This window comes from Labrus mixtus, chromosome 11 (genome assembly GCF_963584025.1).
Source record: "Labrus mixtus chromosome 11, fLabMix1.1, whole genome shotgun sequence".
NCBI lineage: Eukaryota > Metazoa > Chordata > Actinopteri > Labriformes > Labridae > Labrus > Labrus mixtus.
In genome coordinates, this window is record NC_083622.1 from 4,418,957 (window position 1) to 4,430,624 (window position 11,668).

Below are 11,668 nucleotides of genomic sequence, written 5' to 3' on the forward strand. Positions count from 1 at the left end.
GGATGATACAAACTGCTATATGGCTGTGCATTTGTGCAGCAGTCACTCCTCCTTTTCCTTGTGCAGAAACAACTTTACCTTGAAAAAACACCAGCACAGATAAAGGACAGTCAGCCTGAAAAGGCAAACAAAGATGTGATATTTGACATTGAAATCACAATGAAGAAATTCTAAACGGGAAGCTGGTGCATAACTCATCCACACTGTATAACTGTTTAACCTCGCAAGGAGAGGAGTGAGGAGAATCATGGCAGCATATGCCAACCATAAAGTGCATGAGCAGCGGTGGGGAGTGGCGTCACAGACAGCAACAGACGGACATTTATCATGACAGATGCTTCAGATATGTCCACAGATCAACACAGCACAGGACGTCCAAGGAGCTCCAAGGTTCTTGGGGAAACAACTGTTCAAATGCAAATTCACCATGATGCAAAATAAATGATGTACTCTTCACAAATATTTGCTCTTTCTAAATGTGTTATTTTCCAGGAAGCCCTGGAGGGAAACAACAGATCTGGAGTTTGTGAAAATTGCCTCTCGATTGGTTGTCTTAAAAGACAAAGTCTCAGAGACGCAGAACAACTTGCATACTCTGGAAATGAAATCCAAGAATGAAAAAACCAGAAGTGAAATGCTTTATTAAAACTCTGGTAACACTTTAAAATTAAGGTCCATTAACCAGTTGCTCATTAGCATGCTAACTAGTAGCATACTGGTGGCTTATACGTCATTATTAAGCACTTATTAGTACCTTCCTCTATATGACTATAATCAAAGAGTTTGCCCTCAATTCCCTCCTAATTACTGCTTATTGATAGTAAGTGAGGGAGTTGTTGAACATGAATTATGATCTCAATATGCTTTTGCTAACTTCTACCTATTAAGCAGCCATTATGCGACTAATTAGCATGCTAATGGGAAACTAGTTCATGGTTAATATGTTGTGACATGTCATTCAAAGTGTTACCAAAAATTCAAAACCAGCACTTAACTGCGTATGTGCCAAACATAGCCTGAATCCTTAAATAATAACCAGTAGTCAATTAGCCTACAGGCCTCTTAACATGGTCAATATATTTATCTGGGGGATTTTATATTTTGAAGGGTAATAACAGAAGTGCTGTGCTTTTGTACCATTGAAGAGTTGATGACGGAGACTGAATAGAGTAATAAAGTTTGGACCATCTCGTTCATACTACAGAGCTCTGTGTTGATGTTTTCTTTGTATTTATACAGTTTAGGCTAAACTAATTAGCTTCTGTAACATTACCATCAATTGTCATTTCATTCCGAACTGAGATTTGAGGACTGCTGTTGTACAGAAAAGCACTGCTGATGAGCAGCCTGCCACAGTAAACATATAAGGCCATCAGTAGATTAGTGTCCGATGTTTTCTTTTTGGGGGTGAAAAAAATGAATACTATGAGTATTCAAGTGCTTGTTCATACAACCTCATGCGACGGTGCACAAGTAAAAGCAAAACAGGAAGTAAAGGTTGGGCCTGGAGAGGTGAGGGAGTAAAGATTGAAATCCCTCCAGACCGCTGCCCCGAAATGCTGCAAATTGACCGACATTTTTTGGCAGTGGCGCTTCCACCTGCCAGACTTCCCTTCAATGATGAGCTGTAAACAATTATAGTGAATATGGAGGACCTTGATTTTCTCGCCCCTTTCGGGCACGATATGCGATTGATACAGTGAGGTTGATATGATGACAAGACATTAGGGAGAGAAAGAAGCTACAATCATCGGCTTGAGCAAAGTGGACATTGCTGGTCAAAGTGTCTTATCCCATAAAACCTCTAACCTTCAATCAAGGCATATATGGTCTAATCAAGGCCTCAGAAATCTGATGCGAGTGTGTGTCCAACTTTGCTGTATTTCCAAGTTTACAGCACTCACATATTAATGATAATAATAAAAACAACTTAAAAAATCAACAGTAACATCTGTGAACACACTGTAACGAGCTCATGTACAAGGGAGGGGGCAACCCACTGCTGAGCAAATAAGGGAAGACAACTGTATCCCCTGCTTCTCCTGTATATCCTAATCCTGCTTTGTCTGTCTTTGGGAACAGTGATGAGACAGGAAGAGAAACAGCATGAAACTGCCTCAAGATTGAATTATGCATGCCTCCATCTGCTGACAGAGAACAAGTCTGTCAGGCCTCCTCAGTGTCACCACACACAGATACATACACAGCTCCCTTTACTCACGGCAGATCTATAGTTCTTCGGCCTGCTGCGTCTATAACAAACACAATCCCTCAGGTTAAGTGTGCCATTCACTTCACTCTGGTGCACCGCACTTCATCCTCGAGGAATTTGCTGATTTAAGGGCAAGCTTGATGCCTGCATGCATCGGTGTTCTCAGCAGGACTGTTGTTCCTGAATATCCATATATGGCTGATCCTATTTATACCTCTTGGTGGTGACAATTAGATACTAAGAGATTCATTTTAATTATTTTCTTGAATCTTCTTTATGCTCGAACAAGGAAGGGGGAGGCAGGCTTGTTCGACTTTGAACTGGTTTGAATCCTTGAAAAAAAAAAAAAAACCACGAGTCTGGGTGGAGAAAGGTGACCGAGTAGCCAAAGGATGTTTTTATTATTATTTTATTGAATGAGCATGAATAACAGGACTAAGTAAAAATAAGAATGTGAGGGAGAATTGCCGAAAAAACCCTCCGGGGGCTTGTACAGTGGCAGAGTGACAAAACAAATGAGAACAGTATTTGGCATCAATGAATCCATCCTTTGTACAAGTACCATTGAGTCACGTCACAACAGAAACCTCTCTTAAGGGATTCCACAATTAAGAAAGTGCTTCTGAGACTGCGGGGAGACATAAGAGGGTCATGACTAAATCGTTGGCCAGAGCCCTCTTTGAAATCTGATTGGCCACCACAGGTGCCAAGCTACAAAAAATACTAGATTCTGATTCGCTATTTGCCTTGTCAGAGGCGGGATTTATGTTACAATCAACTATTTGGGCTGTGATGCAACAGGCTGGTGCACATTTCCTTTTGTTAAAAGGACTTGAGTCCTTCAAGTTGTAAGCCTGTGCAAATCTTGTCACTCTGTTGTTTCACTTTGTAAAGTAAAAAAAAAAAGATATATACATGATATTCTTTCTATTCAAAATACTGTTATTGAGTTTTACAAACAAGAAGTGGGCAGGCACATTATACATTACCACATAGAATACAGTAAGGTACAAAGCAATACAAATAAACAGACTCCTGTGGCAGTAACAGCAATAACTGATGTAGTACAACAACCCTTCCCCGCCATCCACCCACCCCCCACCCATCATCCCACAGATGTTTCCTGGATAATAACTAAGGCACAAAGAGTATAGGATTTAAATTGCAGCACAACAACCTCCATGGAGTCAGGTTTGTGTCAAGGGCCAAATTAAATTACTATTCAAGCTGACAAGGTTTCGGTGTTATGGAAGTACGTTAAGAAGGGTTCCTAGGTTTTAAAGATTTTTTTCTAAGAGCCACTGACAGAAAAACGTAGCATCTCCAGTTGGAGACAGGACGTTACATCCCAAAGCCATTGGCCAAGCAGAGACGAGGCAGCCTCTTTCCACTTTAGCAAGATTGCACGTCTAGCCATCAGCAGAGCAAAGGCAACCCGGTGCTCCGCTGATGTCAGGTGTTGGTCATCTACACCAGCAATGCCAAACAAGCACTAAATGACTATAGGCCCGTTGCCCTGTTCAACCTGCCCCAGGAGCTGCTGATCATGCTTTAGACTGCCATCTGGATCTGCAACCAAACTGGACAGACAGAGACTGCAACGGACTATAAGGACTGCAGAAAAAATCATTGGCATCGACTTGCCCCCCATCCAGGACTTATACCGGTCCAGGGTCAGAAAACAGGCAGGTAGCATCACTGCAGACTCCTCACACCCTGGACACAAACTTTTCAAACTCCTCCCCTCTGGCAGGTGTTACAAATGACTGTACGCCAAAACAACCAGATATAAGAACAGTTTATGCCCTGGGTCTATAGTTTTATCTAATATTTTAGATAGAGTATGGAAGACATCTTTCCAGAATTTTGATAGGTGAGGACAAAGCCAGTACATGTGGATCAGAGTAGCATCACCGTTTTTTGCATTTATCGCAAGCGGGAGTTATATCAGGGTAGGTGCGAGCTAATTTTACCTTAGACATGTGGGCCCTATGTACCACCTTGAATTGCAGAAGGCAATGCCATGCGCAGATTGAAGACTTTTGTGTTGATAGAAGAGGAGAGTCCCACTGATCATCAGATATATGTCCTGAGTCTCGTTCCCATTCTGCCCTAATCTTGTCCAGAGGTGAACAAGTCAACATCGAGATGTTACTATACAATTTAAACAGTGCACCTCTAGACAGTGGGTTAAAGGAAAGAAAGAAAAGCATCAACAGGGCTGGTGTCAGGTTCTGAAGGGAAACAAGGTAGGTTTGAACGAATATATTGTCGGGCCTGCAATATCGGAAGAAATATGTTTTTGGTAAGTTGCATTTCTCAGATAGTTGATTAAAAGAAACAAAGCATCTATCTTTAAATATGCCTTTAAAATATCTGATGCCTTCCGGTGCCAAATCGTAAAGGTTTGGTCAGATGATTGGATGCGACTGGGCTCAGGAGGGAAAAGTCACACACACGCGCACCCACAAAGCCAAACCTCCTCGTTGAGGGATGACCAACTCTACCACTGAGCCACAGAGTCACTGCTAACAAGAGGACATCTCAAAAGTTCTGATAAACATCCTCATAGTTTCCATGAATAACAACAGTTGGTTCAGTAAGTGGTTCTACATTCACATAGTTATCTTCCTCTTCACCGGTTTCTTCTTGCTCTTGTCTGGTTTCATCTACACTGAAACAGACCTTTCTAAAACGTGAATTTAGGCCTAATTCTTCATAATTGTTATTATCAAAACTGCCTAGTTCCTCATAAATATTGTCCTCATCCACAAATTCTGTTTCCTCTTTGAGATTCTTCTTGGTTTTCACCGGATCCATATTCACATTCTCTGCTTCACCGTTGCTATACTTTCCCACTCTGACAGCCACTGAAACAGAAGTATTGGAGCAATGTGTGAGTTATGAATGATCTTTGGAGAAAGTGTGTATTCATAATTGGGAAACTGTGTGTCCTGGTGATTACATTTGTTGTGGACCAGGGTTGGCTGCTCTGCTTGTTGTCTTCTCCTGCAGACCAGAAAGACCACCACCAGCAACAGTACCGCCACCACCACCAGCGCCAACGGCAACAGCGAGAAGCTTTCAGCTACTGGGTAGTCCATCGGTGACCCTGGGAGGGAAAAGCATTTGATTCATTAATCTATCTAACCACTCAGCACTCCCTAGTCTAATGTACTTCTCATGTACAACCACCAGATATACAATTCCTTAACCAAGCATCACATGAACACACCTAATTTGGTTTCACTATATTGAAAGACTGAAATTCCAACTCACTTACGGCAACAAATTATGCCATGAATAAATAAAGTTCTTTGGATTAAATTGACTTGAATTTAACTGAATGTTGTTACTTTATCGTATCGAAAAGTTGGTGTTAACCACCAGTAAGTTAATATGACACTCAATGCTTTGTGCAGGCATTGATCTTCTCTTACTTTGACCAAGTCTGTGTGTCAGGGCTGCCAGTGGACACCTTGCAATGGTCCAAACTGTTACTTGCTTTTAACTAATGTCATGGAGACCACAATGAATTGGGAATCGGAGGGTCGCCGGATCAAGTCCCGGCACCGATCAAGTCCAGAAATTGGTTTTGGTAGCTGGAGAGGTGCCAGTCCACTTCCTGAGCACTGCCGAGGTGCCCTTGAGCAAGGCACCAAACCCCAAAACTGTTCTGGAGCACTTGCTGTGGGCAGCCCCCTCACTCTGACACCTCTCCATTAATACATGTCCATATGATCCTGTTTGTGCATGTGTGTGTATTTTGGCCTATGTTTGTGTAGCATTTTCATTAAACAGAGTGTAAAACTGAATTTCCCCTCGCATAAAGTATAAATTCTTATTATTATTATTAAGATCTTAATTAGCATATTCTGACAAGACAGAATCGTCTGTATGGAAATTACCAACTATTAAGTAGTCATTTGGTTAAGTCCCTTGTTAAGTATAATGAATATTAATTGAATAAAGGACACAACATTTTAAATCTTTAAAAACAAATGTATGTTTAATGTTGGTATTTACTTTCTCTGAGTTTTATTATAACTTCCCTCTGAGCTTAAAAGTGTTGCTAACGTTGATGATACCAATACTACCACATATCCTGCTAGCCGCAGCAGTTATAGCATTTTTAGATGTCTTGCACCAAATGAAGAGGAGCAGGAGAGGGATCAAACCTCACAAATACACCAAAGTGATTACACTGACTTCTTTGTAGAGTTGATGAGACTCAGCATGTGTTCTCCAGTCCTTCAGGTTGGCCTTTGGGGTTGGTATCTTGATAACTTTAATTACAACATCAATATATAAGAAATTCAAAACTGGCCAGGCCTTGCTCGAAAAAGAGGTAATTTGATCTCAAGCAATTCTTGCCTGGTAAAATAAAGGTAAAATTAAAAAAAAATAAAAAAAACTATGCTGGGGCGCTGGTGGTGCAGTGGTTGGAGCGCGCGCCCCATGTATGGAGGCTGGTCTTCCAAGCGGGCAGCCTGCAAATCCAGCCTGTGGCTCTTTTCCCGCATGTCATTTCCCACTCTCTCTCTCTCTGATTTACGACTCTATCCACTGTCATATATCTCAATTAAAGGCACAAAAAGCCCATAAATAAATCTTTAAAAAAAACAAAAAACTATGCTTACCAGAACAGATCACGCCAGCCTCCTCATGGTCTATACAGTCGTGATTCTGATATCCTCTGTGCAGACACTCAGTTAGAGACCTTTCACTTCCTGAACAGGCTACATTACTCAGCAAGATCGGGTCAGTTCCTTCACCAAAAAGGGCACTTCCAGTATAATGTATTGCTGTCCCACAGTTCAGCTGTCTGCACACCACCTCAGCATCTCTTAAGTCCCAATCATCATCACAAACTGTTCCCCAGGTACTGCCAGATAAGATTTCAACTCTTCCAGAGCACTGAGTAGATCCAGACCCAGCTAATCTGAGCTCAGCACCTGAGAGTTGATCACAGAAGAAAAAAACATTGCAAGATGAAACATGTCATTCTTGTCTTAATGGGTCATGTGAAAAACTATTTTGGAAGTTAAGTGTGGAGAAAAAAAAGAGATTAATTTACAAATATTGTGTCAACAAATGACTCTTGTTATTCTGCTCTCAAATTTCAAAAACACGCTGCCGAATGTGGTTACCAGCTTTTACATATTAAAATGTTCCTGCAGGCTGCACATGCACCAAAGACAGAAAAAAGTGAGGTTGATTTACAGAAAAGCACACTTGATTTTAAAATATTTGATAAAAAAATTTTCCTACGTGAGCAGATCACGCCAGCATCCTCATTGTGTGTACAGTCATGATTCTGATATCCGCTGTGCTGACAGTCCGAAAGAGACCTTTCACTTCCTGAACAGGCCACGTCATCCAGCAAGATCGGGTCAGTTCCTTCACCAAAACTGGCACTTCCAGGAGCACGCAGTGCTGTCCCACAGTTCAGCTGTCTGCACACCACCTCAGCATCTTCTAAGTCCCAATCATCATCACAAACTGTTCCCCAGGTACCGTTAGATAAGATTTCAACTCTTCCAGAGCACTGAGTAGATCCAGACCCAGCTAATCTGAGCTCAGCACCTGAGAGTTGATCACAGAAGAAAAAAACATTGCAAGATGAAACATGTCATTCTTGTCTTAATGGGTCATGTGAAAAACTGTTTTGGAAGTTAAGTGTGGAGAAAAAAAAAAGATTAATTTACAAATATTGTGCAACAAATGACTCTTGTTATTCTGCTCTCAAATTTCAAAAGCACGCTGCCGAATGTGGTTACCAGCTTTTACATATTAAAACGTTCCTGCAGGCTGCACATGCACCAAAGACAGAAAAAAGGGAGGTTGATTTACAGAAAAGCAGGTTGATTTACAGAAAAGCACACTTGATTTTAAAATATTTGATAAAAAATTTTTCTTACGTGAGCAGACCACGCCAGCATGCTGATTGTGTTCACAGTCATGATTCTGATATCCGCTATGCTGACAGTCCGAAAGAGACCATTCACTTCCTGAACAGGTTACATTATTCAGCAAGATCGGGTCAGTTCCTTCACCAAAAAGGGCACTTCCAGGAGCACTCAGTGCTGTCCCACAGTTCAGCTGTCTGCACACCACCTCAGCATCTTCTAAGTCCCAATCATCATCACAAACTGTTCCCCAGGTACCGTTAGATAAGATTTCAACTCTTCCAGAGCACTGAGTAGATCCAAACCCAGCTAATCTGAGCTCAGCACCTGAGAGTTGATCACAGAAGAAAAAAACATTGCAAGATGAAACATGTCATTCTTTTCTTAATGGGTCATGTGAAAAACTGTTTTGGAAGTTAAGTGTGGAGAAAAAAAAGAGATTAATTTACAAATATTGTGCAACAAATGACTCTTGTTATTCTGCTCTCAAATTTCAAAAGCACGCTGCCGAATGTGGTTACCAGCTTTTACACATTAAAACGTTCCTGCAGGCTGCACATGCACCAAAGACAGAAAAAAGTGAGGTTGATTTACAGAAAAGCAAACATGTAGGGGGGGAAAAACACAAGTTTGAGAAATGAGGTCTTGTTGAGCGGTAGCTTTGCTAAGTTGGTTGCCCGGCTACCGGCACCGTTGTCCGGCTTGAGTAGGCTACGGGACTTCCGTCTGCCAGGATTTTGAACTTGTCAGGCCCGGGCAGAGGGCTCTCTGTGGGTGAAGTGTCAGTGTTTGATGACAGGGAGAATGTTAAACTGTTGTAAAGAGATGAGCAGTGAGTTCAACCTGGACACCGGGATGGCGAAAGCACGAAGTGTCAGGCTGGGAAAGCGGGTGCAGAGGGATGAGTTGCATCTGGAGCTCATAGCCCCAGAGCTAGCTCTAGCTCCAGACATCCCGGGGCTGCAGCCACAGACCCACACTCGGCTCTCGTCCCCGATGTCAAAATCCCGGTCGGACTTGCTTTATCTCTGCGTTTCAGTAACATTGAAGTTATCCTGTGTCTTTCAACGATACAACTTCCCTATCTAAACATAACTTTCTGATCCTAGCTGTCTCTCTTACTCTATCCCGTAAATAAACCGAAATAAACAGTTCCACAGCGCCCCTACAGGCCTGGAGCACTTCCGTTTAAGGATTAACTTGCAGCGTTTCTGTGTTTGCAGTGGTTTTCTGGTTGTGTGTGTTTTGACTTAAGTTTCGTTTCTGTACTTGCAGCGCGTTTGATGCTTATGCAGTTGTTTTGCCTATTTGCAGCGCGTTTGTGTCTTTGCGGTGCGTTTCAGCCTTTGCATTTGTTTTTGGTAGTTTGCATTTGCTTTTGAATGTGCAGAGTTTCTATATTTGCTGCACGTTTTTCTAAATGTATGTCGTTTCATCAGTTGCTGAGCGTTTGACCCCTACCGGCCACCGTAAAAAGCACACTTGATTTTAAAATATTTGATAAAAAAAATGTTCTTACGTAAGCAGATCACGCCAGCATCCTCATCGTGTTCACAGTCATGATTCTGATATCCGCTGTGCTGACAGTCCGAAAGAGACCATTCACTTCCTGAACAGGCCACATTATTCAGCAAGATCGGGTCAGTTCCTTCACCAAAACGGGCACTTCCAGGAGCACTCAGTGCTGTCCCACAGTTCAGCTGTCTGCACACCACCTCAGCATCTTCTAAGTCCCAATTATCATCACAAACTGTTCCCCAGGTACTGCCAGAGAAGATTTCAACTCTTCCAGAGCACTGATTAGATCCATACCCAGCTAATCTCAGCTGAGAACCTTAAAAGAACATATATAAGAACACACACACAGATCTTTGTGTTTTTGTTATTTCAAAAACTGCTTCTGAAAGACACCTTGGAGAGAAGCGATTTAGAAGCTTGTGTTAACATTTCACACTTGTTATTCTGCTCTTCAGTTCAAACAGCATGCAGCAGGGTGTGGTTACCATCTAGCCGCACAGCAGCCGAACTGTCGGCACACCACCATAACATTGTTTTAAATCCAGCCCAACTAATCTGATCTGACCAACGACGAGTTTTAGGGCAATCTTAAAGAAAAGAAAATCTAAAATTTTGAGATTAAATTCGGAAATCTACGAGAATAAACACTTACATTGACGAGAATAAAGTCATACATTTATGAGGTTTAAAACTCGTACATTTAGGAGAATAAAGTCATAAATGTACAAGATTAAATTCGAACAATAATTTAAATTAGGCTACGTAAATTATTATTCTAAAAGGTTGTATCAAAAGAACAGCCATCGGCCTGTGTGAAAATGATGAAAGGAGAACCCTTAAAGCCTTTTCCTCTGCCACAAAAGAGACAATTTCCTCCCAGTCATTGTGGTTCTTTCTTCTGAGAAACCCCAGTTTCTTGAAATGTTCTTTTCAGGGTCCTGATACTTATGACAATGTGATGATGATGTGTGAAAAAAATGTGTAGTTTTATATCTGAAACCTCTATCAAAGTATAACTTCAAAAGATGCTCCACGTTTGTCATTTTTGAACAGGCGGCTGCTCTCTGATATAACTATAGACTAAAATAACAACATTAATCTTGTATATTTATGACTTTATACTCATAAATTTACGAGATTAATCTTGAAATTTTAGATTCTTTTTTTTCTTTAACGTGGCCCTAATCCTCCGCTGTACTAAGCACCTTTCAGGCACAATAGACTGAATACAGGCTATGGTATCCTTGTGAAAATTAAGTAATTCAAGAAAATAGGACTGACCTGTAGCAGGCAAAGAAGAGGTCCAGAGTAAAGCCACTATAGAAGAGAAGAAAGTGCAGACATATAAAAGTCATTTTTTCTCCTAACTCTCTCTCAATATTTGAATTAATTGAGTATAATAAAGTGAGTAACTATTCTGTTAACCTGCTTTCAAATGTTAAATATTAGAAAAATGCGCCTTACCCAGGGTCAAGTAAAGGTGTTTCTGTTGTATGCTCCTCATGGCTGATGTATAGGGTGCATGTATCATTACCAGTGAAAGGACAGACAGAATGTGAATTTACAAAAGCCCACAGACACACTTAACTGTCTTTTCTGAAATACTTCCTCTTTATAGACATATTCATGACAAAGAGCGGTATAAGTTGTTGATGTTAAAACCTTAGAGATGTGAAATACTTCCTTATAACAATTGGCATTTACTCAGACTGTGAATCTACTGGCGGTTGAAAAGGTGCTAAACTTGTTTCAAAACACAGAATGTCTTAAACCACAGTTTTGTCTTGATACTTCTTCTTTTTACTTCCTCTATATGCATTATGCTTCCTCAAATACATGAAGATGTGAAGCTCTTTTGGGAGGTGCTCTCATCCCATTGCCTAGTAAGTATCTTGAATGTCTCTTTAGTCAAGTTCAGTGTATATCTACAGTGTATATCTTCAGTTATTTAGTTGTTTGAAAATGAATTTGTTTTCTTTGCATTTTTCACAGTCAGGGGCAATTCTCGAGTCTGTCGGGGCCCTAATCA

The 11,668-nt window shown here is 41.1% G+C and overlaps 1 protein-coding gene across 1 annotated transcript; it reads right to left on the reverse strand.

The window, feature by feature from the left end:
- Positions 1 to 3,326: 3,326 nt before the first annotated feature.
- On the reverse strand, positions 3,327 to 11,187 carry LOC132983369 (deleted in malignant brain tumors 1 protein-like). Its single transcript, XM_061049643.1, has 8 exons — positions 11,104 to 11,187; positions 10,921 to 10,956; positions 9,641 to 9,955; positions 8,134 to 8,448; positions 7,484 to 7,798; positions 6,853 to 7,167; positions 5,178 to 5,324; positions 3,327 to 5,082 (listed from the first exon to the last, which is right to left on the reverse strand). The coding sequence occupies exons 1-8, from the start codon at positions 11,168 to 11,170 to the stop codon at positions 4,757 to 4,759; spliced, it is 1,836 nt and encodes a 611-aa protein (XP_060905626.1). The 5' UTR covers positions 11,171 to 11,187; the 3' UTR covers positions 3,327 to 4,756.
- Between the last annotated feature and the right edge of the window lie 481 nt (positions 11,188 to 11,668).